The 27,851-nt window shown below is 36.9% G+C and overlaps 1 protein-coding gene across 8 annotated transcripts in view; it reads right to left on the bottom strand.

Annotated features, from left to right (window-relative positions):
* The window catches only part of DNM3 (dynamin 3), a 592,171-nt gene that overhangs the window by 364,837 nt on the left and 199,483 nt on the right, over positions 1 to 27,851 (bottom strand). For all 8 annotated transcript variants that reach the window (XR_006356236.1, XM_044000106.1, XM_044000101.1 and 5 more), the window contains exons 11-12: positions 4,428 to 4,514; positions 847 to 917 (exon numbers count right to left, since the gene is read on the bottom strand). Coding sequence is in view for 7 of the 8 variants with exons in the window: in XM_044000106.1 (XP_043856041.1) it covers positions 847 to 917; positions 4,428 to 4,514 (158 nt within the window). In the remaining variant the exon portion in view is untranslated. The remainder of the gene's footprint in view (positions 1 to 846; positions 918 to 4,427; positions 4,515 to 27,851) is intronic.

Here is a 27,851-nt window from a genome sequence, read left to right as displayed (position 1 = left end):
TCATAACAAAAAGTAATGCCCTATATACACCAAAATATTCATAGCAACACCTTGTGTTAGAGCAAAGAATTAGAAACAAAGCAAATGCACTTGGGAACAGTAAAAAATTGCAGTACATAAATGTAATAGAGTATTATTGTACTGTAATAAACAAGGAATAGGATTAATTCAGAGAAACATGGAGAAGACATATTAACTGATGTGGAGTGAATTGGGCATAACCGGGAGAACAATATACATGAGTAAAACAATATAAATGGAAAGAACAATAGTAATGAAAATCAAAATTAAATACTGCGAAATTCTAACGATGAACTCTTTTATGAAGGAGTGGGAGATTGCATGGGCATAGAACACTGCATTTAATGTAAGTTGATTTGTCCATTAAGTTTGTTGAACTGTTTTTTTTTTTCTGTTTTTGATTCTTTGTTATAAAAGCTGCTCTTTGGGAAGGAGATATATCAGGAAATGCCAGTAATGTAAAAACAAAATATATAAATAATTTTAAAGAGATTATGCGGAATGAAAATCTGTTTTGACCAGTTGTATTTTCCACATAAGAGAATGCATGATTGAATATTTCAAGACATTTTGATAAGGTCATTGTGAGTATACAGAAAATTCTTTTCTTTCTAGAGAAATATACACACACACACCAAATAAACACAAAATAGGTCAAATCACATACTTTGGGGGCAGCTAGGTGGTACAGTGGATAAAGCACTGGCCCTTGATTCAGGAGGACCTGAGTTCAAATCTGGCCTCAGATGCTTGACACTTACTAGTTGTGTGACCTTGGGCAAGTAACTTAACCCTCATTGTGCCCCCCCCCCAAAAAGCACGTACTTTGCAAAGCCGATGAAGTCTTCATGGTTGGTGTTAATATAGGATACCTGAATGTCAATCAGCAATAATACCTAAAAGTCAAAGAAAAACAGAACAATTATTAAACACAATATGTCATGAAAGGCAATCTTTAAAATGCCCCAGAACCTCAAAAATGAACACTGGACTTTAAAATTTCTTAGTTTAAATGCCTAACCATTAGAGAAATCATTATATGAAATCATTATTTTTTCCATGAAACTAACTTTCTTTTATCTCATTTCCTTAAGCCAACTCAGAACCAACATATGATTATCTTGAGGTGTGGTCAATAGAGAGTTTGTGTGTTCAACATAGTGTGAAATAAATATGAGGAAGGCTCCCTAACACATACAGTGTGCCACTTGTGGATTATTTTGGGGAAGACATGAACGAGTTGCCCAGGATGGTCTGACAGGTTTAGATTGCAATCCAGATCTTTGGCAGAAATACTCACGTGGATCAAATCATAGAAATATTGGCATACTAGCAGAAAAAAAGAAGTTTGAATAAAGATAATAGCAATACAACTTATAGGATAAGCACTATGAGTGTTTTCTTATCTACAATCTGAAATCAATTTAGTGTAATGACAGGAACAAGAAGGTAATGCAGAGGCATATATGTTTAAAAAAAAAAAACTCTTTGGGGCGGCTACGTGGTGCAGTAGATAAAGCACTGGCCCCGGATTCAGGAGTTCCTGAGTTCAGATCCGGCCTCAGACACTTGACACTTCCTGGCTGTGTGACCCTGGGCAAGTCACTTAACCCCCATTGCCCCACAAAAAAAAAAATAATTAATTAAAAAAAAAAAACTCTTCCAGGAGAAAAAAGTCCAATACTAGCAAGACCAATGAGCCAGTTCCCTAGGTTTTATCTCCAAAAAATAATCTAGTAGCTACAAACAGATTGCTACTATCAATTACTTCAAGGCTCTCTCATTAACTGTTTGAGCTACTTTACAACAAGGCAGTCACTAAACTAACCTAAATGAATAAGAGAAGTAACTAAAGGGCCCACCTGGGATCATTAAGGGCCCTCTTTCCCTCACAATCATGAACCTTTTCCCTGTGTCTCCGAGTATAAAGCAGTTTATTTCATTCATCTTAGTACAAATCACAGGGTTTTAACTGCTTAAAGATACCTCCCAAACTTATCATTACTTAGTGTAACAAGTATCTATTGATTGATTTATAACTGAAAGCACAATTGAAATTCATGAACCAGTGAATATATAAGTATATGTGTATATTTAAATACACACATATATAAGTAGATACATATGTGTATGCACACAAAAATAAGTATGTGTATATTATACTGCACATACATAAGTACACACATACGTAATTTACCAATTTACCATACACATACATATATACACACACACATACACAAATATGCTCATTGGTACATGAATATCAACTATGCTCTCATTCAGTTATACATAAATCAAAAGATATTGGTTGAATTAAGAAGTGATCTGTTTGGAAGTTACTTTTAAGCAGTTATGCCCTTGTGCATCATGTATCTATGCATGATGTGTATACATACATACATAACTGTATGTTTACATATACATACATACATCAATATAAAGCTTCAAATTTCAAATGGTAATATCAGATGCAAACTGTGGTTTACAGAGATCCAGAATATTCCTATGCTAAGAATATAAGGAAATAGCATGTTCAAGACAAAATAAAAGGGAAGCCAGGTTATTGGTTACTTTTATGGAAGGAAAGGATTTACTCCTAAGACATCACAAATCAGATCTCTTCTCATGGAGAGAATCCTAAGAAATGGGAAGAGGTATACATAACAGTTTGGTAAAAAGGCAAGAACCAATACATTTCAAGTATCAAGATATCTTGAGCCTTTTACATAGGAGCATAAAGGATCTGCCATTTTTGTGCTCATGTACTGAAGCGGTACCACCATAAGAAATGTAACACTTCTATCATTCTCCTGTTTCTTGAGCTCATGTCATGAATGTCTCAGATGTTCATAGACATTAATGTGAGGTGAAGGGTGGAAAAAAACTAGAAAAAACCCTAATAGATGTTTCATGTTCATGTTCAAGGAAATTTCATTTCTGGGTTCATCTCAGAAAAATGAGAAGATGTCTGTGTAGGGAAGAATGGAGATAGCACACTTTCCCTAATTTTGACATTTTCTATTCATTTTCTTTTCTCATTGTAATGTCTATAATTTATGAAGCTTTCTGAAGTTCAGAGATGTTAAGTAATTTGTCCATGGTCACAGGGTCAGAAGTAGAATTTGAAAAAGGAGGTAACACAGAATAAAGTTATTCTCTTGAAACAGAAATAATCACCATGTTCCGGGCTGATCTTCAGTACTGGAAGTATCCAAACTAATAAAACACATAGAATATGTCCATAATTTAACTATTAAAATTTACTCTTTAAAGAAAAAAAATTCCTAACATCATCTCATAACCTTTATCATCTAAATCCTTCAATTCACTGGAAACCAATGCTGGGGCAAAATCGTGACAATTTCCATTTTGAAAGGCAATAATAAATGATGATACTGGAAAGTCTCAAATCCAGAATTAACTACATTCTGTAAAAAGACAGGACAGCAAAGTGGAAAGAGCAATGGACCAGAAGCCTAGGGTCCTGACTTGAGTTCTAGGTTCCACACTTGCCAACTGTATTACACTAATATTTCCTTATTAGCTATCAGGTCACTGAACCTTTCATAGCCTCAGTTTCCCTGTCTGTAAAATTATGATAATGTTCATTATTACTGGTCTCACAAAGATATTGTATGGAAACCATAAAACACTTCATAATCCTAATTACAGATACATAGATAGATTAGATAGATTGATAGATAGATCTATGAATTATTTTTCCCTTCCCGACCCTTTATCAGCTTTGGTGGACATTTCTGTCTTGCTCTTTTCCTCTATATTTCTTTATCCTTCTTTCCCTCTCGGCCTCTTTTCTCACGTCTCTTTCCATCTTCACAAAATCATGACACAAACTCCAGAAGGTAGTATAGACATTTAGAACTAGAAGAGACCTTAGAGATACTTTGCCATAATTTCCCTATTTTGAGGAAACTGAGGCAAGTAAGGTTAAGTAAAACTAAGGCAAATAGGGTGAAGTGACTTGTCCAGAGTTACACAGCCAACAAGTGTCTGAGTTTACTTTTGAACTCAGGAAGATGAATGAGTCTTCCTGACTCCAGGTTCAGTATTCTATATACTGTACCACCAAGCTATATCTCTAAAAAGATAAATCTAATATTAGGTTGGTTATGTTTTTTTAATGGGGCCTCTGATTAATTTTTTTCCTTCATATCAGTGGCCTCACAAAAAAGGACTCTCCTCAATGGGATATTAGCAATTACAGGGTTATCAAATATCTCCTAATTCTAAAGTTATTTGATTTAACAACTCATAATGATTCCCTAAAATGGTTAAAACATTTTAAGGAAGAAAATACTGGAATTATTCCTTAAAATCTCTCCTAAAGAAGCTTATGTGCTTCACATATTATTTCCCCATGCATCAAATTAAAATTTATTTCTTACCTGGTCCTTGGTCTTTCCTTCTCTTTCACGAATGTGGTTAGCAACAATCCTTTCTGTTTCTTCACAAAGTCTTGGGAAGTTTGCAAGCTACAAGAAAAAAAAATGAATAAAAATGTAAATAGTTTTAAAGCATGCCACAAAAAGGAACATGAAGGCATTGTGTTATCTTCCTTATTGTGATTTTGGAATCTTTTTTAAAAAATAGAGCATTAAATGTCCCTACCTTTGACCCAGAAGTCCTACTGCTAGTTTTGAGGAGAGTATTACAACAGTCCAAGGTGATGAGGGCCTAGGTTCATGGTCATATAAGTGGAGGGAAGGGGATAAATGTAGAGGATGATATCAAAGCAGAGTGATCATGACTTACAATTGATTGGTCCTTCCAAGCTGGCTGCATTATTTCTCTTTATATACAACATTGCATCCTCAATCTGTGCATTTGCACAGGCTGCCTACATACCTGAAATGCATTCCCACGTCATGTCCCCTTGTAAAACCCCTGAATTCCTTCCAAACTCAATTTAAATGACACCTCTTCCTCGGGGCTTTTCCTGATTCCCCATAGACTGGATGTGTGAAGTGAGGGAGCAGGAGAAAATGGAGCTGATTCCAAGATTGTAAAACGGGGTGAATAGAATGATAGTAGAAATAGGAAAGTTTGGAAAAGACGCTGATTGATGGGAATAATGATGATGACAATGGGATGGTGATGACGAGGACAATTCTGTTCCATTCAGTTGATGCACGTTCCTTTCTTATGACAGGAAAAGAACAGTTTTACTCTCACAATAGTATTTGGGTTATAGCACCCGAAGGCAACTCCCAATTTGAATAGTGGGTCCCCATCAGGTCCCCCAGGTCTTACCTTCTGCCTTGGCTCTATGCCCTTCAGGCATCAGCCACTGCCCTACATCTGTAACCTAAACACCCTGGTGCCTTACTATCCACTCCACAGCAGCAGTCCTGAGAGTAGCTGAATGTCCTTCCATGGGTTGTCTACCCCAACAGGTGTTTGAATTTTTTGAGAGAAAGGATGGTCTTGCTATTTCCAGTTGTATCCCCAGTGCTTGGCACATAGTAAGCATTTAATAGATGCTTTTTTTCATTTATTCAAGGTTTCTCTGGATTCGAGGTATTCTGTAGGTCCACCTCTGCTTAAAACCATAAGCCCCACTTTTTCTAGTCTGCCTAAAGACAAAATTGTCTCAAATAAAGGGTATCTAACCAAAGAGTATACTAAGAGAAGTTGCAACAAAACATTTCTTTTATAAACCTGAAACACACTCTTCCACAAATACACATACTTTCAGTTGAAAGAATGAATACACAGAGGGGACATGGATGGAGGGATACAAAGGTGGGGAACATATGTTACTAGGACACACGCGGAGTTGCACAAATGTGAGAAACATACAACCAGGGTTCATTCAAAGAGGGGCACACATAGAGAACATGTGTGGGCAGAGACCTGCAGGGCTGCTGATGTCTTCTGGTGACATCACCATATTTCATTCCCTGGGCCTGCTCCCCACTGACATCATGTTGTTGATTATAGTCTTTGCTGGACATTCCTTGTTGCTATTCTCCCAGAGTTAAAGCTTGACACTGACGTGCTGGTTTCATTCAGTAGAGCTTCCCCCCCTCCCCGCCCCTATTAATTATCTTCAATATCTCTATCTGTTTCCTCCATTAGGCTGTGAGCATCTTGAGATAAGGCACTATCTTTTGCTTTTGCTTTGTACCTCCAGCTCTTAGCACAGTGCCTAGTAAGTAGATAGTAAGTACTTAATAAGTGTTTATTGACTAACTGGCAAGGGGTTAAAGATGTGAGTGGAAGATGAGAAAATGGAGCTGAGGAATGTAATGATCATTTTCTGGAAGTTTGACTATTAAAGGGAGATATAGGATGAAAACTGAATGGGATATAAGGCTCAAGTGATGGCTTTTGAAGAAGCTCTACCAGATTACTGGGAGAGGAAGCTAGTTGGCATAGTGGATAAAGCACTGGCCCTGGAATCAGGAGGACCTGAGATCAAATCTTACCTCAGACACTTACTAGCTATGTAACCCTGGGCAAATCACTTAATCCCAATTGCCTTAAAACATCTGGGGCCATCTCCAGTTGTGTGTGTGTGTGTGTGTGTGTGTGTGTGTGTGTGTGTGTGTGTGTGTGTAGGGGGGGGGGGCGAGAGAGAGAGAGAGAGAGAGAGAGAGAGAGAGAGAGAGAGAGAGAGTGTGTGAGTCAGTCTTGCCACTGGACCCAGATGGCTATGAAGGAGAGAATGAGGTTGCACAGCCCTCCCTCACTTAAATCTAATTCAGTGCAAGTCATGACATCACCCTGATGTCATGGTCCTCTTTGAGAACAAAGGACAAACAACAACAAGCAGATTGCTAAAAGAGAAAAGAGTTTTAAAAGTAGAATTCGATTGTCATTTAAAGTTCCAGTTTCCAGAAATAATAATATGTTTTTCTTTTATTTTCAATTTATTTAAGCCTGACAACTTTGATGGTATAAAAATAAATCACAGAAGCATAGTCATAGAAAGTCTCCCTCCAAAATTTTTTCTTCATTGAATTTCCTGCACTTCCTGTTGTTCTATTTCACAGTCTACTCTTAGATACAGATTGGTTTTCCATTTTTCTCTGTCAGGCTCTTTCAGAAATATTGTACTGCTGAGGAAAGCTAACCCTAGAAAATTGAAAGTTATTTCTTGCCAGGGTGGTTTAAGGGAGTTCCTAGACATGAAACCTCTCCTCTTCATTTGTATAGAATATAGATGCAAAGCTTTCAGCAGCCTGGTTTATCTTAGGATTTCAGGATCAACCTAATGTGTCCAGTAAAAATAATTGTTTTCTTAGTTGTATTCTACATAATATATGAAGTATTGGGGAAACATCTTCTTTTGGACACACAAATATACAAATGAAATATACAAATATACAAATGAAAAGAAATAACTGAACCAAAAAGAAATAACAGTTTCATTAATGATATTTAGGAAATGGATTGTAGTGGAAAAATATTTTAAAATACAAAATAGTAGCAATAATAAATATTTATTCACAAACTAAGTATCTGATGTTGAAGAATTCCAGACTTTGGGTCTTTACTTAGTTAAGAAAAAAAGGCTAAAACTAATTAATCTTAGAAAGTATAGATATATAAGCTCTGCCTCCAAGCTACTTCCCTAGAGATTGGGAGTTTATAAACACCAAAAGACAGACGTTTTAAAATTGTCCAGGCTGACATACATTGAAACAGTTTGTCCAAAAGTGAATAGCTATGGTACTATAATTTGTCCTACAAAATAATACAGTAGATTGGAAAGAAATGAAGAGGTAGCCATGCTTAAGTTTTTAGTAGACCAGAGAAGAACTGGCAAACACTAGAAAAAGTCTCTTTATGGAGAAGAGAAAAATAAAAATATTGGAAGAAGCTAATAAGTTCAGAACTTAGAAGCCACTGAACCACAAAGCAATTGGTGTGACTCCCTAGTGTCAGTTTGCTGGTGTTCCTGGAAATGTTGCAGGAGCATGAAAATTAAAATGTTAGCTTAAAATGCTCCTAGGCAGTAAAAGAGTATGTAATCTGACACCGCATATAAATAGAGGGAGGCCTGCTCTCAATTGAGGGCACAAGTCCCAATTCTTGCCCTTATGATTCACACAGGAAGAGAAACAAAACACAGACATTCAAAGTTATTGCTGATCAGGCCTTCCGCCACTCACCTCATTAGGGAAATAGCTCATACAAAAATAAGCTGTACCAGGAGTCCCCAATCTGTTTTCATGTCCCTTTGCTTAAAGAACAATTGACTTTGCCTACTCAGCTCTATCCCTTAATTCATTTATTTTCCTTCCCTTATTTCTCATTCCTTATTTACCCTATTTCCACTCCCTAATATATGTAAACATCATTTCTATATCAATTTTAATTTTATTTTACCCTTGGATTTATCTAACAAATCTGTAGTAAACAGAATTAGAACCTTTTTTTTTTTTTTGGTCTGACACATCCAAATCTGGTTCACACATTCCAAACACCTGAACTGTATGTAGTACTTTGTTCTTTGTCTAATGTTGCTTTCACTATTCAATGACTTAGATTATGCAGTCGTAGAACAAAAGATTTGCTACTAACTATATTATTATGCATGTATGTACTATTTTACATTCGTATGGTTTATTTTATGATTTTATGATGCTACCTCAAAAGGGGACAATCAGTCTAATTGTAAAAATATTCAAATCATAGATTTTTATGATTCTGGCAATGAAATACAAACGTTGTTTCATGAGTGTTAATCATCAAATCATTTATATGGCATAAAGCAAGTCACCTAACCTTTCTGATTCATTTGTAAAGGTAATGTTAATGTTTGCTATCTCTTCATGCATTTCAGTTAGGAAATTTGATGTTCATGGTCAGTAAAAAGTCAGCAAACATTTATGAAGCACCTACTGTTTGCCAGGAACTGTAATAAACAGTAAGGATACAAATACAAAAAAAGACAGACAGTCCTTGGGCTCTAAGAGCTTGGGGGAGGGGGGGCAGGCAATACACAAAAGGAAGCTGAAAAGTTGGGAGCAGGGGAAGGGAGGAGTCAAATCAGTGTTGGGGCCACTGTAGAGACACCAAAGAAGTTCAAAAAGAATGTAAGATACTGGCTGAGGAAAGCTTTCTTAATCCAGCTGCAGTTCTTAGTTCTTTACTGTCTTCCAAGTCTCCCAGCACTTCGCAAGGTCACTGGCACATAACAGGTCCTTCATAATGTTTATCGGCTGACCTTCTCCCATTCACAGCAAAGACATGAGCAGGGAGGAAAAAGTGAGGCGATGTGGGAAAGCAGCAATGAGAGCTGGGTTTGGAGCTAGAGCATCTGCGCCAAAGCCCTAGACCACTTACAGTGTGTCCTTAGGTAAATCATTACACCAAAGGGACCTCAGTTTACTCATCAGTAAAATGAAAGAGTAAAATGGACTAGGTGTCCTGTAAAGTACTTTCCAGCTTTAAATCTGTGATCATATGATCCTATAGGACTCAATGGCCCAAAGTCATCTTCTAGCTATAAATGGCAGCTTCTCCTACCTTTCTGGCCTTTCAATTCACATAATACAAATAGAGAAAGAGGTAGTAAGTCACCTGTGTCCACACCAAGAGCAAGGAATCCAATGACTGTCTTCTTTTTTAATCATCAGAACTAAGAAACTTCTTACCCTCTTAGAAGGAAAAAAAATCATTTTACAGCTCAGCTTTTTAGCTGCTGAGTGAACTGTTAGACGTTTCCATTTAAAAATAATAGCTATTTCCTCTAGCAGACAATCAAGCAACTTGCAATTCTTTGCACATCTTATTTTTACAGAATTCTTGAGGAACTGCTCCCTAAAATATATAATTCCTTTCAAGAATACACATTTTTTAACGATTCAAATGCAAAAATAAATGTTTTTAAATCTAGGTATAAAATTCTTTCATGATGGTAGAGCCTATCCTAACTCAAAAAAAAATTAGTCAGAGCTTTACGTGAAATAAGATACATGAGAACACTTTGGAATGTTAAAAGTGAAGCACAGCTTTGTCATTTTCATGGCTTGTTTGTGTGTTGGGTTGTTGTTGTTTTGCTTCTGCTCTGAAGTCACACAACAAAAAAGATGAATTTAGTATGGTCAGCTGACTTTTATTAGTCAGTATAACCCTTATTTCAGAAAAGAAAATTTACTAAACTTCTCATGCCACCCACATTTTATGGAAATCGCTACTACTCTTTTACCAAGAGATTCTAAGTAGACCTCTGCATAGAGATGCAACAATTCACTAAGGGGCACAGATTTTTCTTAAATTTCATAGAATTATGGAATCATACCATTTTAGTGTTGGCGAAGGCCTTCAGTAATCAGCTACTGTATCTCATACATTAATGAATCTTCCCTGTAACATAGCTGCCAAGTAGCTACCCAGCCTCTGAAGACATCTGAGGGAGTCCATTCCACTTTTTGACCAGCCTTAATTGTTAGGGAAATTTTTCTTGGCATCAAGCTTAAATTTATCTCTTTGCAATTTCTACACAGAGCAAGTCTAACCCTTCTTAGACAAGACAATCCTTTAAATACTTGAACATAACAATCATGTTTCTCTTGAGTCTTTTCTTCTCCTGGACACACTTTTACAGTTCCATTAACCAATCTTCCAATGGACTCAAATCCCTTCACAATCCTGTTTGTACTCCTCTGGACAATCTCCAGCTTATAGGTGTGCTTTTTAATGGTAGTACACCAAAATACAACACCCTAAATGAGGTAAAAAGGGCACGGCATTTACCAGATATAACGTCCCTATTCCTCTAAGCTATGTCTCTGTTAATAAGTCCCAACCACATTAGCTTTGTTAACAGTCACATCACACTGCTTACTCTCATTGGGCTTGCAGGTTACTAAACCTCTCAGATATTTTTCAGAAAGACTGTTGCATCATCATGCCTCCCTATCTTGTTGTTGTAAAGTTTATTTTTGTAATCACAATTTATCACTATTGAATTCCATATTGAGTGCATGAATGAAAAAATTTATTTAAGTGTTTACTATGTGTCAAGCACTCAGCTAAGAACTGGGAATGCAAATACAAAAAGCAAGACAGTTCCAGACTTCCTCAAGGAACTTACATTTCAATAGCAGAAAACACCATATTTACAAAAGTGATTTCCAGGGAAGGATGTTTTAATTTGGTAAGTCACAGGGATGCTCAATAGAATCCTAGGAAAATTGATCCACATGTACTTTCCAGGAATAGTATTACTGATATAATTACCATTCCCAGGAAAGGGGGCAAAAACAGGGATAGGGGAGGAACATGCCATATGAAATGGCATGAAGATGACCACAGGGCTTCATAGTGGGTTTGGATATACCTTAGATATGAGGAACCCTCACCAATCAGGAGTACAGGGAAGAATAGAGTACCAAATGGGAGGTGGAGGGTAAATAGGGGAGGAATGGAACAAAGATGGCTAGAGAAGAGGTATTCTTATTAGAGTCAACAAAATGTTCTTTCTTTCTTGAGAACTTTTTGGGAACAGAGTGTGATCTAGCATGTTAGTTATCCCTCCTAGATCTGGGCCTTCTGAAGATTTCAGGAGCATGCCACATATGTCTTTATCCAAGTCATTGGTCTTAAAATGTGAAACTCACAGGTCCCAGCACCAATTCTCAAGACATACTACTGTACATGTCTAACCATGTTGATACTGTACCATTAAAAATACTTTTGAGTCTAGCCATCCAACCAATTTTGAATCCATCCAACCATTTAATCATCTTGTCTCTATCTCAATATCTTTTCCACAAGAGTAGCATTAAACTTATCAGAAGCATTACTAAAATCTACTTAATTATGGCCACAAAATTTCCCTCATATACTAGTTTGGCAATCCTATCTAAAAAGAAGATAAAGTTAGTCTTGTTTGACCTCTTCTTGATGAAGCCAAGCTTATCTTCGTTTTCTAAATTTTAAGCAACAATCCCTAAAATTATCCATTCTAGAATTTTGCTGGCTATCAGCCAAGCTCACCTATAGTTTGAGGAGTGTGCTATTTTCCCTTGCTTGGAAACCAGGTTTTGCCCTTCTCTAAAGCTGTGTCACCTCTCCCACTTCTATGATCACTCAAACATCAGCCACAGTGGCTTGGTGATCATATCTGCCAGGTGTTTCATTAGGGAGGATGAAGGTCTTCTGAACCAAGTGAATAGAATTTCTCAGGGGAAAGAAAATGCTCTCTCACAGTCTGTCTGTTTGCATGTAGTAATTTTGTCATTTTACTTTGTCATTTTCAATGCAAACATTATTCTTGGAAGAAAAATTAAAGCAAAATAATGGTTAATTCTTCCTTCCTTCTCCTATCAAGTACTGTCACATTCACACCAAGTAAGGATCTTGTCCACTGGGTAATAATTTTTTCTCCAAAAAATAGTTTTATAACTTTTTGTTGTCCTTAGTTTAGCTCACCAGTGTGTTAATCCCCCTCCCCCAACACCATCTTTATGGTATCATGATACACTCATCCTGTTACCTGTCTTTGCTTCCATATCTTCTTTTAAAAATCTAATTTGGTTGGTGAGTTCCACATACATCCATATCAGTTTCTTCAGACAAGTCTTTTCTTTCTCAATGGAATGATCTCACTTGGTATTTTCAGAATTCTCTTCCAGAGCATCTCCCCTTCCCACTGGACTGACTCCCTTCCAGAATATTAGCCCATGAGATCTTTCGTAACTATCCTCTGAACCATTTAACATTTGCTTTCCTGAAATCTAGGGTGCTATAAAACTATATCTGGATTTCCTCTCCTCAATAAGGATCTCTTGGAGAGAGTGGTCACATCTCCCAAAGGTTCCCATTACTTCCACCACAGCAGCCTGTTCTTATATGTTAGTACGAATCTGCTCCAGAAAAGAATTTACCCTAATACATAGCCTTTGAAGAATAAAATCTTCCCAACCTCAAGTCACGAAGTTATTATCTGGTCTGTTTGGGCAGAGAAAGCTGTAGCAGATGTCCAGATAATTGGATTCCTGGTCATTGTTGTATCATGCCTCCATGCCAGACTTATGATCTGTTTTCGAAATTTCTCATCTATTTCCTCTTTATGGGCAAGTACTGAGTGGTATGTCCAGTGACAAAATCACTTCTGCTTCTCTCTCCACTAACTTTCACCCACATGCTCTCTGTCATGCCTCCCCACTCTGATTCCAGGATTTCCTCAAACGAGTATACCTTCTTAATGTCCTATGCAATCCGATTCCAGTTTCATCTATCCTCTTTCTTTTATTCTTCTTCTTTTTTTGGCAAGGCAACCGGGGTTAAGTGGCTGGTCCAGGGTCATACAACATGTCAAGTATCTGAGGCTGCATTTGAACTCATTTCCTCCTGACTCCAGGGCTGGTATGTTATCCACTGTACCGCCTAACTGCCCCATCTAGCCTATTTCTTAGGAATGAGGTATACCCATCCATAGCCATAGTCCAGTCAGGTTTCATCCAAAAAAAAATCTCAGTTACCAATATGAGGTCAAATTTTCCTCTTTGTAATTGGACCTCCAATCTATCATTTGTTGCCCATGCATTTGTATATAGACATTTGAGGCCACAGGTCTTACTATTGCCAATTGTCTGGAATTTTCTCCCTTGTGAACTTCTGAGTATTGTACCTGCTATTACTTTTCCATCCTTGTGGCTATTCTTCATGTTATCTAAGTCGGTGAATATACATAGGCAGTTGTCTCCTTGTTCCATCCCTTTTAACAATTTGCAAAATGCTCAGCATAATACATTCTTACCAGTCTTTGTTATGGCCAGGAATCTGTCATGCCTATATGTTGTCATCCAAATCTTATTTTTAGAACCAACTTCCTAGTTAATTGTGCACTTCCTAAATTCATTTTTTTCCCTGTATTCTTTGTATTCATTTGGCAACAGTGAGAAAACCACAATCTATATCCTTATGGTCTTTAGTTTCTTGCTCACTACATAATAATCATTGACAGTATTATTTTAGTTTCCATTTAGGGGCAGCTAGCTGGTGGAGTGGATAGAGTGCTAGGTCTGGAGTCAAGAAGACTCATCTTCCTGAGTTCAAATCTGGCCTCAGAAACTAACTGTGTGATCCCAAGCAAGTCACTATATTTGCCTCAGTTTTTTGAACTGTAAAATCAGAATTATAACATCTACCTTCCAGAGTCATGAGGATCAAATGAAATACTAATAGTAAAGTACTTAGCTTGGTGCTTGGCACATAGTAGATACTTATTAAATATATCCTTCCTCCCTCCCTCCTCCCTTCTTCCTTCCATCTCTCTCCTTCCTTCCTCCTTCCTTCTTCCCTCTTTCTCATTCCTTCCTCCCTTCCTTCTCATTTGTTTCCACACAAATCACAAGAAGTGGTCAGTTGTCTTACATTTGGACAATTTAGGAAATTGTCTGTCTGGGCCCTGGTACAAGCCCAGGAAGACAACAGACCTCTCTGGTTTTTGTAGGGCCAATAAATAGCTACCTTGGTAACTTAAGCAGGAAATATTATTTAATTGCAATAATTCTTCCCATGTTCCTCTGACCATTACAGAATGGTCTTCTTTGATAGTTTCTTTGGCTCTACTGTATTATTCTTTGGAAGATAAAGACTTTCTTCTTCCTCAAAGCCTACAACTCCCTCCTTTTCAGGGAGACCCTTAGTTATACAGCTGTCTTTGTCCTTCCTTTTCTCCTCCATGTAACACTCTAAAAAACATTATTCTTATTTTTTTCTTTTATATATTTTTCTTTTTTGTATTTTATTTTATTCCCCCCTTTTAAAAGAGAAGTCAAAAACAAAATAATTTAAAGAAAAATTCATAATCAAAAAATTTCTACATTGGCCATGTAAAAATATGTCTCATTCTGCATGTAGAGTACACTATCTCTTTCTATGTTGGAAGATAGCATTCTACATTATCAGTGTTCTGGAATCATGGTAGGTCATTGCATTGATCAGAATTCATAACTATTTAAAATTTCTCTTTACATTTTTTGTTATTATATAAACTCTCTTGACTGTTCGCATCACTAGTCAACATGTAGTTCACACAAATTTTCTTGCTTTCTCTGAAAGATACCCTTTATCATTTCTTATGGGGGCAATGATATAATTTGTTCATCCATTTATAAATGAATTTTTTAATTATAAATTCATCTGAATTTATAATTACCCCTTTAGTTTCCAGTTCTTTATCACTACAAAAAATGGTTACTATATATATATTTTTTACATGTGGGTCCTTTTCCTCTGTTTTTTGTTTTGTTTTGGTTTTTTGCAGGGCAATGAGGGTTAAGTGACTTGCCAAGGGTCACACAGCTAGTAAGTGTCAAGTGTCTGAGGTCGAATTTGAACTTAGGTCCTCCTGAATCCAGGGCCAGTGCTTTATCCACTGCGCCACCTAGCTGTCCTGCTTTTCCTCTCCTTGACCTCTGGGGCTTAGGCCCAGTAGGGGTTCATATCACAGTATCAAAGGACATATTCAGTTTAGTAATTTTGGGCCAAATTGCTTTCCAGAATGACTGAACCAATTCACAGCTCTACCAACGTTTCATTAATTTACCTGTCCTCCCACAGTCCCTCCAATATTTGTCATCTTCCTTTTTTTTTCTTTCTTTCTTTCTTTTTTTTTTTTTTGGCTAACTTTGTCTATCTAAGGAGTATAAGGTAGAACTTGTCACTTTAATTTGCATTTCCCTAATTATTAGTGATTTGGAACATTGTTTTTCATAAATCTATTGAAAGCTGCCTGCTCATATCCTTTGACCATTTATTAATTGGGGAATTATTCTTATTCTTTTACATTTAAAACAGTTCGTCATATATCTTGGAAAAGAAGTATTTATCAGAGAAAGTTGCTGCAAAGATATTTTTCTTGGTTACTTGTTTCTCTTCTAATCTTAACTTCAATCAATACTGTCTTTGTAAAACTTAAGTATTTTTTTTAATTAACAAAAATCCACCTTCTCTCTTTTCTACCTACTCCCACTCCATTGGAAAAAAACAGAAAAACAAAAACTTGGTAACAAATACACATAGTCGAGCAAAACAGATTCCCACAGCAACCTCGCCCCCCTCCCCAAATATACTTTTTGTTCATCCTTTGCATCCCAAGACCATTGCCTCTCTATCAGGCGGGGTCGCATTTTTCATCCTGATTGTTCTGGAATCTTTGTGGTCATGACATTGGTCAGTTTCTCAGCCCCTCATTATAAAGAGTGAGAGGATAGTAAAAGAGGAGTGTTTTCAGCACCAGTCCTCAAGGTGTAAAGCCATCTCCTTTTGCTTCATTCACCTGCCCTTCTCTTTTCCAGAATGAAAGTTGATTCAGAGGTTTTTTTAATTCTTTCTTCTTTCCTTTTAAACTATTCTTTAGAATCAATCCACTCTCAATGGTTAGAGTCTATTATGCTCTGGACTAATCCCTCCCTTAATCTATTTCCCCTCTTATTCCCCCCTTCTCCCCTTTTCCTCATCTATTCCTGTTCAATGATATTTGTATTTCTATATCCAGCTTTGTGTGTTCTTCCCTCTTTTTATCAATTCAGATGAAAGTGAGGTTCAATTGTAATCTGCTCTCCTCACTCCTTCTTCCTTGTTTTCATTGTGTTCCATCTCTGAATCCAAATTATGGTATATCATTTTCCCCACCTTTTTTTATTTCCCCTTCCCCCAACCAGTATACTCTTCCTTTCCCCTTCCTTTCCTTTCCTCATTAAGACCATAAAAATGTAACAAAAGTACTCCCAGTCTCTTTGTGATTCCATCTATAAATACTGATAGTAAAAAAGTTTTTAACAGGACACATAGCATCCTCCAACAGTAGACTGTAAACAGTTCATCATTATTTATTCCCCTCTGCTCTCTCATACTTCTATATATTTTTAACGTATCACTTGATTTCTGTATTTGTATTTCAAAGTTTCTATGTAGCTCAGGTCTTTTCATCAGGAATGTTGGAAGTCCTCTATTCCACTAAAGATTAATACTTACCCTGGGCAATTATACTCATTTTTGATGGTTGTCATTTTTTATTGTAAACCTGTATCTTTTGACTTCTGGAAAATCATATTTCAAGCTCTATACTCCCCTCTAATGGTGACTAATAAATCTTGTGTGAGCCTAACTGGGCTCATTGACACATGAATTCACTCTTTCTTTTGTTATTTCTTTTTTTTTTACCTGAAAGCTGTGGATTCTGGTCATAATATTCCTGGGAGTTTTTATTTAGGGGATTCTTTTTAAAAACGGTTTCTTTCTATTTTCACTTTGTCCTCTGATTCTCAGAGATCTAGGCAGCTTTCTTTTATGATATCTTGAAATGATGTCAAGGTCTTGGTTTGTTGTTGTTTTTTTAATCCAAAATATCAAGTAGTCCAATGATTCATATTTCTCTCTCTTTTTTAATTTTTTTTGAGGGAGAGGATAAATTTACTTCATTATCTGTGCCTTCCTCAGTTGCTGTATTTGATTACCTTTCTTGTATTTCTATTATCTGGAGTGTTTGAAAAGCAAATTATTTGTTCAGGTCTGGTTTTCTTTGTAGAAATTCTTGGAGTGCCTCTTTTTTTATTAAATTCCATAACTGGTCTGTATCTTGGTCTTCTTTGATATTTAGAACACATTATTTCATCCCCTTCTGTTGTTTCAGGTGAGTTTAAAAGAATCTTGCATTATTCTGATTTTCTTTTTACTTGAAGGTCTTTATCCTAGTAACTTGAAAATTTTGTTGTTGTCATTGGAATTGTTAAAAATAACCACTATGGGGGCACCTAGGTGGCATAGTGGATAAAGCACTGGCCTTGAATTCAGGAGGACCTGAGTTCAAATCCGGCCTCAGACACTTGACAGTTACTAGCTGTGTGACCCTGGGCAAGTCATTTAACCCCCATTGCCCCGCAAAAGAAAAAGAAATGAATAACCACTATGTGTCTTGGAATTAACTGAATAGATTTTGTTTTGGTTTTTTCTGTAGGCAATCTGTGGGTTCTTTCAATTGATGCTTTGTTTTCTGGGCAGTTTCATTGTTTTAATCATGCTTTGGTGTTCACGTTCTTTGACTTATCCAGTTTTTCTAAGAGATCTATGATTCTTTGTCTCTACGCATCCCATCTTCAAGATCAATGTTTTGCCTATATTAAGATCATGTTTTCTTTGTGTGTGTGTGGGGGGGGGTATATGTGTGTGTGTCTGTATGTCTGTGTGTCAAATGTCTGAGGTGGGATTTGAACTCAGGTCCTTCTGAATCCAGGACCAGTGCTTTATCCACTGTGCCACCTAGCTGCCCCCTTGTCCTTTGTTCTTAAAGAGGACCATGACATCTGGGTGATGTCACGATTTGCACTAAATTGAATTTAAGTGAGGGAGGACTGAGCAAAGTCACCAACCTCACTCTCTCCTCCAGAGCTATCCGGGTCCAGTGGCAAGGTATACATCAGGACAACTGTAGATGACCCCGGATGTTTAAGGTAATTGAGGTTGAGTAGCTTGACCAGGGTCACACAGCTAAATGTGAAGTGTCTGAGGCTTGATTTGAACTCAATTTTTCATGAATCCAGGGCTGGTGCTTTCTCCAATGCACCACCTAGCTGCCCCCCATGTTTTCTTTTAATGTTACTGCTTTTTCACTTCATGTCTGTATATTTGCATTTCTTATCATTTGTCTTCTCTTTTGTTTCTTTGTTGAGATCTATCATCACAGATTCAAGGTTTTTTTTTCTATTCTGCCAATCATATCTGCTATGCAGGAGATAAATTATACTTTTTCAGTTCTTATTTCTTTCAAACAATTCAGTACATCATGTTGCAATCGCCTACAATCTTGGGATTCCACAGGATCCTGCCACCCGAGGTATTAATTCATTTTCCTTTGTCTTGTAATATTAACTTATAGATGTAGGGCCTTTTATTTTTTACCTGATCTAGAGGTCACATTCCCTTATGTTATTAATATATTTCTTGTTGGTCTAACTTCTTAAGCAGACAGCTAGGTGGTACAATGGATAGAGCACTTGCCCTGGAGTCAAAAGGACCTGAATTCGAATCTCACCTCAAATACTTATTAGCTGTGTGACCCTGGACAAGTCACTTAGACCCAATTGCTTTAAACATTAGAGGCCATCTCCAGTCGTCCTGATATATATCTTACCACTGGACCCAGATGACTCTGGAGTAGAGAGTGAGGTTGGTGACCTTGCACAGTCCTCCCTCACTTAAATCCAATTCAGTGCAAGTTATAACATCACTCTGATGTCATTGTCCTCCTTGAGAACAAAGGACAAACAACACCTTCTTAAGCTCAAGATCTTTAAGTAACTTTTCTCTCTCCTGAGATTTTTGATGATCATAGTCTTTTTCTTCACAATTTCCTATTGCTCACTTTCTGAATCTTTCCCCTTTCACGGTGATTATTCAAAAGGCTTCTCACCCTCCTTCTACACTAAACAATTCATATTTCACTGGTCTCATTCTCTACCCCAAGTGACAAGATATACACAGTGAAAATGTAAAGTAATCTTAGAGGGAAGGTACTAACAAGGAGATGGGAGGGAAGACAAAGAAAAATCCTCTTGTAAAAAGTGGAATTTCAACTGAATTTTAAAGGAAGCCAAGGAAACCAAGAGGTTGAAGCAAAGAGGGAGAACATTCTAGGCACTGGAGAAAGCCAGTTAAAAAATATATATATGGTTGAGAGATAAAAGTGTCATGTGCAAAGAATAGGAAGAGAGCCAGTGTGGCTGGATCATAAAATATGTGGAAGGGGGTTCAGTATAAACAGACTGGAAAAGCAGGGAGGAACTAGCTTGTGAATGCCTTTAAAAACAAAGCAAGGATTTTATATTTGATTCTGAAGTAAATAGACAGCTATTAGAGTTGTGGGGGTAGGGTTGGATGTGGGTATGAATATGGATTATGGGATCAACCTGATAGATGAAAAGAAGAAGAGCTTAAGGCAGGGAGATATATTAGAAAGCTTTTGCAGTGACAAGGGATGCTGTCTACATGTTTGTATTCCTCCTGATCGATCCATAATTAATCACAAATACCTTTTCTACCTACTGTTTCTACATTATCTTGTGTTACTAAAAAGTTTTTTTAAATTTTAAAATAGGCATCAAAAACAGTCTTCAGGGGCAGCTTGGTGGCACAGTGGATAGAGCACCGGCCCTGGAGTCAGGAGGACCTGAGTTCAAATCCGACCTCAGACACTTAACACTTACCAGCTGTGTGACCCTGGGCAAGTCACTTAACCCCAATTGCCTCACTAAAAAAAAAAAAAAAACAGTCTTCAGTTTGTATTGTATCATTTCTCTAAAGCAAGAGCAAATTCAAGCCTGAAGCTTCTATTTCCTGACTCTTCCATACCAACTCTTCTGTAGTCATTATAATCCCCATGTCTGAGTTTCTATGTCATCCTACCTTTCCCCTAGGAATTTTTATAACATCATTTGAATACTATCTCTCCATAGATTCTCCAAATTGAACTTGTTGCAATGGAAAGAATTTTCTGACTGGAGTCAGAAGACCTAAGTTTGAATAACAGCTCTCACCTATACTTCATTTAACCACTCTGGGACTCTTTTCTTATGAGGGAGTAGGACAATATGACCTCCATACTCCTTTCAGTTTCTAAATTTGTGATCCAAAAGATTTCTTCTAATTCTAATTCTGTGATTTAGATGACCTTCTTTCCTAACAAGTAAAAATATACTGGAGATTTTCTCATTGTTTTTTAACTTTAAAAAGTAGGAAAACAAAGCAAATCTGATTTTTAAAATAAAATTACAGGGGCAGCTAGGTGGCGCAATGGATAAAGCACTGGCCCTGGAGTCAGGAGGACCTGAGTTCAAATCCGACCTCAGACACTTAACACTTACTAGCTGTGTGATCCTAGGCAAGTCACTTAACCCCAGTTACCTCACACACACAAAAAAAATTATAAAAATAGAATGACAGATGGGTCTGGGGAATCTAATATAATACTCCATATGTAGCCCTCCCTCAAATGTTAACTATTCAATGGAAACAATTTATTTGTAAATTTAAATTAAAGAATATTGAATAAAAATTAATTCAATCGTCATGAAGAATCTTTAAAGAGTATATCTGATTTTAAGAGTAGATAACTTTAATATTCAATCTCAAGATATACCATAAGTCCTAAGATTTTAACACTAATTCAAGAGTAAAAGCAACATTACAAATAAACTAATGTAAAAATAAGACACCAAAGTTATCAGTATCTAAAACGTCATCTGGATATGTGGGTATTTTAAATGACATTGTGCTAAATGCATCAAACCTCAAAATACTACAAAGCTTTCTAAATGAGATTCACAACCACTTTAAAGAATTTGCCCTAACAAGAAAGAACAATGAAGTAGATTAAAAAAAAAACAACACTTCTTTTTCAAACTCTGATATAGAACCGAGTAGAAAGTCCATTATTCTAATTAGCCGGTTCATTTATAGGTAGAATGGGAAAATTTCACAAAATTTCATACCTGCAATCTCTTTGATATGGGCTCTACCTCCACTGATGTAGAAAATAACCCTTCCATGTGCCCTCATCCAGAATGATTCTTGTCCACATAGTCCTGCAAATTGTCTACAAAGGATCCCAAGCAATGTCCTAGAAGCCTTCTTCTCCTTGTGTTGAGATATTCAGGTGATGTAGGATGGTAGACAGACCACTGATTTTGGAGACATAAGGACTCAGGTTCCAAGACTACCTCAGACACTAGCTTTGTAACCCTGTCTGAATCATTTAACATCACTCACTCTCACCTACCTTATGGGGTTATTGTGATGACCAAGTGAGATGGATATATAGCTGTTTTACAAACAGTAAAGAAATAAATATCAACTAATATTAGGACTAGTGACATCAATGAAAAATGCAGGCTTTCCAGTATTTATTCCTCCCTGTCACATGACTGAACTGCAATCTTTTCTTTCCATATAGTTTTCTGAAGACAAGCCTGATGCTGTTTCTCTTGAGGAGCTCTGGATTGGTAACACATTGCATCCTACTTACACTGACCATGTGCCTCACCATTATTACCCTTTGGGGTTACATTTAAATCTATTTCCTTGGAAAATGGGGTATTTTATGATTCATAGCTGTAAAAAAAATCACCAGAAGAATATCATTTTAAATTTGTTTCAGTACCATAAGAAAAGCATGCATTATCATGAGAATTCACAGACAAGATAATTCATTTCAGGCTAGGGAGAGGAAGGTGAATAAAAGTTCCTTAAAAGAGATGGCAGTCAGCTGGACATTGAATAATGAGTAGAATTTCAATAGGTAAAATTGAAGGAGAATATTCTAGACATAAGAACCAGTGTGAGAAAAGACATTTAGATAGCAAAGCATACTACACATTTATCAAGAAGAAAACAAATCATTGGTTGAAGTGTCAGGGACATGAAAGAGATCAGTGTAAGATCTGGAAAGGCGGGTTAGAACTAGACTAAGAAGGCTCTTGAATGCCAGGATAAGAAGTTTAAAATTAATTTAGTAGGCAATAGGGAACCTCTAGATGGTTTTTGAACAGGGTAATTATTCAGAGCTATGCCTCAGGAAATTTCACCTGGAAACAATATATAGAATGGAATGAAATGGGAAAGAAATAAAATTAGGGAAAACATCAGGCAATTTCAATAGTTCAGAGATAATGTTTAGAAGGTCTGACCTAGGATGATGGCTGTAGAAATGGAAAGTAAAGGAGAATTACAGCAGAGAGTCTTTGCATTCTAAGAAGCTCAGAAAACCATCCAAAAAGGTTGTGTGGTGCTTACCCTAATCCAGAAAATACCTAAGGGTGACTGACTTTTTTTTAAAATTTCTCATTCCTTATTGCCCTCTAGTGGATGAATTGAGTAATAAAAATGATGAAAAAAATAGTTGAAATCAAAATAAGATGAAAAAGAAAAAGCCACGGATTTGGATGAGCTAAAAGTGAAGAACTGTTCAAAAGAAAAAAACACACATGAGTCCTTTAATGTTTTTAGACAATGGAAATGTGTTTTCCATCCTCCAAAAACTTTCAGTGCTGGACTTCCAGCCAATAAAAAAGTTCAGAACCTAAGGCCCAACTGCATTTAAACCCTTACCCAAAAAAAAGCCTGTTTGACTACCAGAGAAAGTGAAAAGGAGGAGACACTGAGTTAATTTGTAACAGAAAGATAGACCAAAAATTGGCCAAAAACAAAATACTAAAGGTGCATACTACTTTTCTGTTATTCTCTAAAACTAGCCCTTGAAGTTAGTTACAAGTTAAATGAACAAAATGGATTCTGTAGCCAAACAGTGGTCTTTTCCTACTAGGATCAAAAAGTCATGGATCACTTGCTCAGTTTTGTGCATCTGAGCATAGAACTAGATATTTACCTTTATAATAAAAACTCAAAATTGAACATTATTTAAAGCAAATATGAAAATGAAAAATCTTTCCCCATCTTTCTCCCTACCAACAAAATTCATTGTTGGATCCTTCATTTTTTTCACATTCATCCAAAAGAAATTCTGTGCTTTGCTCTGTGTTGGTTGTTTTGTTCTTTTAAAAAAACAAGTAAACTTCTAAAAGCATAATTTGGGCTCAGATTAAAGAATCAGTACATTTTTTTGTGAAAGAGATTTTAGGATCCTGAGAAGATGCTTCGGTGAAGAGGAGGTAGAGAAAACGCAGCTGGAAGAACATGCCCACTAGAAGATTTCCAAAGTTAAGATGTCCTTGGGGTTGAGCCAAATATCTCATAAAGCCCCAATGTTCCTGTCTTGTCCTACTCTATCCAAGAGACAACTGTGAGAAAATGTCTGTGGAGAACGTGCATTCCCCCTGGCTTAAGATTCTACTTGGTGATTTGGTACTCAAAAACATACTTAATCATGAATAAAGCATAAGTACGCCCATATATGCACACGTATTTCTCACTGACATTCTTGAAGATAAAGAGAAAATGGTTAAAAAAATTCCCATGCAGTCACTGAGGATGAGTGGCAACCTCCTTTAAAATGAACACTAGCCAAGAAAAGGCATTTCCACCAAAAGCTGTTGGCATGAATAAATACCAGATTACAATTAAGGTTTACAACAAAATCTTAGTTATCAGATCAAGGGAATTAATCAAAGGATAAGAATAAAAAAATGGATGCCTTATGCAAACCCTGTTCAAACTCTTGAATTTTGAACCGGTGACCAAAACAGCCCCTTTAAAGCCAAATTCATGTTTCTTTAATACATGGATAATTTTCTTAAATCTAAGCTTGAAAGATGCATCAGTGTTTTCTGCTTACAAAAATCTTCCCTATATCAATTTTTTAAATGATAAATGAAAGCATTAGATAATACTAATGCAAAAAAATCACTTTTTGTATTGTATTTCAATGACTATAAACAACCCCTTTTTAATGTCATCAAAGTTGTAACACAATAGTTAACATGGTCAAATTCTGTTAAAGTAGGAAGCCTGTTGTTCCAAAGGCAGTGCACTATTTTATATGTGTATATTCACATATGTCTACATATATACATGTATATATACTATCATGTGATTATAAAGTAGAAGATAGATAGATAGATGTATGTATACACACTCACAAATCCAAATATCAAATAATATCATACTTTCTTTGTAACGGTGAGCTTCCTATTTGAAAAAAAATTTGGCTACAGAAACTATTACTACATATCACATAGACATACATATATTTGTGTGTGTGTGAAATAAATGCATCAAACAGTAAAATACAGCCAGGAGTGTTACTGAGGTGAGGGTGGGGGTTGAGGAAATAATTTGTTTTCTTTCTTCCCTTCCAAAGCAGTAATACTCAAGAAGACAATTCTTATAGGTCATTAAACAAAGTCTGCATGTTAAGATCAATTGTACTGAAAGGATCTCTGAGTCTGAACATATGAATGTTCCTTCAACCAATTCAAATCACACCTCATCTTACTCTTTGAGGGCCGCCAGGGCTAACCAAGTGGGGATCATCTCCAAATGGGTGACGCTAACTCTTATACAACAGACACAGCATCCATCACTAGCCCCTGCTCAGAGGTTTTTGCAGATCGCTGGAGCTTGTGCCCCACTATTCTTAAAAACACTGGTTCAGCCTCGGTTTATGATAAGGCATTGAAGTAGAACCTAAGTGGAGTGAAAATTAGTTAAATCAGTGCTTATTGACAGAACTCTGATTCTGACCAATCTCTACCCCTTCTTTTCCACTCAGCCACTGTTACTATAGAAATAGGAGGCCACACAAAACTGAAATTCATTTTGGCTATTTGCCCATTTCATGAGGGGAGGGGAGGGGAGGGGAGGGGAGGGCAAGGCAAGACAGGTGAGGGTCTATCTCCATGCACAAGTCATATGGTAATAATAAAAATAAATAATTTATATCAAGCGTTGCTATTATCCCCAGTTTTACAGATGAGGAAACTGAGGCAAACAGAGGTTAAATGACTTGCCCCAGGTCATGCAGCTAGTAAGATTCTGGGATATGAACTCAGATCTTCCTGATTCCTGATCCAGCATGGTCTCAACTGAACCTCTACCGGCCTATAGTAGAAAGCACTGGATTTGGATCTGCCTCTGAAACTTATTACTTGTATGGCTTTAGTCAAGTTACTTAACCTCTCTGGGTCACTTTCTTCATTTGTAAAATGAAGGGGTTGGATAAAAGTGCCTAAGATCCCTTCCAGATCTAAATCTATAAATTGAATAGTAACCCAATGGTTGTTGTTTTTTTCTAGTTTGGTAGAATCTACTGGATAGTATTCTATTCTGTCACAGACTTAAAGAACCCAGGGGTGGGCAGCTAGGTGGCGCAGTGGTAAAGTACTGGCCCTGGATTCAGGAGGATGTGAATTCAAGTCTGGCCTCAGACACTTGACACTTACTTTTTATGTGTGACCCTGGGCAAGTCACTTAACCCTCATTGCCCTGCAAAAACAAAAACAAATAAATAACAACAACAACAAAAAACAGGGGTACCTCCTTACTTTTCAGAGTGGGACGTTTTTAGAGACCTTAATATAATATTTGTTTAATAAGGTTTTCTTAACAAAATTTGAGATATTTTTCAAAATGTATTGATTACTTGGGATTCAGAGTTATAAAATGATTTGCTATGAGAAATAATAAAAAATATTTTATCATTAACTTGAGAGCTTTAATGAGATAAAAATATCTACCTTCAGTACCCATCTCAAAGATAATTAAGAAAGAGAAGCAGAGAATACAGGGAAACTTTCTAAATGTAATCATTTTAATGAAATAACAGTTTAGCAGGTGTCAGGCCTATTTGTCATTCAAAGGAATCCAGAGTACAGTAGTCAACAATCTAACCTTTTAAGGTTTGCGGGATACTTTCTTTATGGCTACCCTATGAAGTAAATAGTATAAGTATACAGATAATAGAAGGGGTGATTCACTACACTATAGGAGACTGGCAAAGTCTGTACTAGCTAGAATGCAGCATAAAAGATCTTGTTGCTGGCAGGTATGCATGATAAATGGATAATGTGGGCAAGGGGTGAATGTTGCTGGCCCTTACCACATCACCGAGTTTTTTGTCTTTAACCTCAGCTTACTTTATATGCCAATCAGGGTGGATCTTGGGAAGAAGATCCCTGAAGTGGGCTTGGGGTATACAGACTCATAATGAAATTAGGCAGAGTTTAAAAGAATTTCCTTACCCCAAGTAAGATAACTGTCTAGGAGCAAGCAGTAAAAGAAAGGGGATCAAAGTAACAGACAGAATCATAGGCTGGGCCTTCAGTTGCCTCTTGTGGTTGTCTGGGTAGATATGGTGGTTCACATCCCTTGACTAATGAACTATAAGAATATAAACTGCCCTCATCAGAGAATGACTTTTCAGACACTGCACTCTAGTATAAAGTAGCAGAGATAATTTTGATAGCCATGTCACCGACAGGGATGTCCAGGAATGATAACATGCTGGAGGATGAATATGTAATGCCTAGCCGAGTGATTGTATAACATAATGATGACAGCAGAGAACATCAATGTCCTTCTACATTGGACACCTGAAATGCTCCAACCATAAATGTCCCAAGTGTCTGGCGTGTCCAAGACCACATGAGCTTCTGGAATATGCCCCTTCATACATATTCTCTGACTACAAATGTTTCTTCTACGCCTTCCTTCCATGCAAGTTCCCTGGTCAAACGTGTTCTCTTCATGATCTCTTCCCCAGGGCATCCAGGTGGCACAGGAGGTAAACATCAGGCTTGGAGTTGGAAAGACCTGGGTTGAAATCTGGCCTCAGATACTTACTAGCTGTGTGACCCCAGGCAAGTCACTTAACCTGTTTTCCTTAGTTTCTCCATTTTTAAAATGTGCATAGTAAATAGTACCTACCTCCCAGTTGTTGTGAGGATCAAAAAAGAAAAGAAAATATGATTTTATCTGTACTCAGGGTTTTCTCTCTGGAGGTAGATAGCATTTTTTCATCATGAATCCTTTGGATTTGTCTTGGATCCTTTTACTAAACGGGTTTAGGAAGGACATGAATAAAGTTATACAAGAGGATGCAGTGTGGATGGATTGTGAACTGCACCACCATAAGGACCTACACTGATGAGACCAGAGTTCCAACAAAATGCTGAAATAGTCTCCTACTGGCTGATTGGAAACTGACTAAACAAATGTAAGAACCTTGGCCCAGACAATGAAAATTCCCTCTCCTAGCCAGGTATGTGGATGAGAATGAGGAAGGTGACACAGAATGATCTGAACTTTGGAAAGTGATTTTTCATCTACTTCAGAAAAAAAAAAAAAGCACAATGAAATTAAGTCTTCCAAAAAGTAACCACAATGATATGTGTCCT

The sequence above is a fragment of the Dromiciops gliroides genome, chromosome 4 (genome assembly GCF_019393635.1).
Source record: "Dromiciops gliroides isolate mDroGli1 chromosome 4, mDroGli1.pri, whole genome shotgun sequence".
NCBI classification, from domain to species: domain Eukaryota; kingdom Metazoa; phylum Chordata; class Mammalia; order Microbiotheria; family Microbiotheriidae; genus Dromiciops; species Dromiciops gliroides.
The sequence above is the reverse complement of the archived record's forward strand: the minus strand, read 5'-3'. Positions and strand labels throughout refer to the sequence as shown.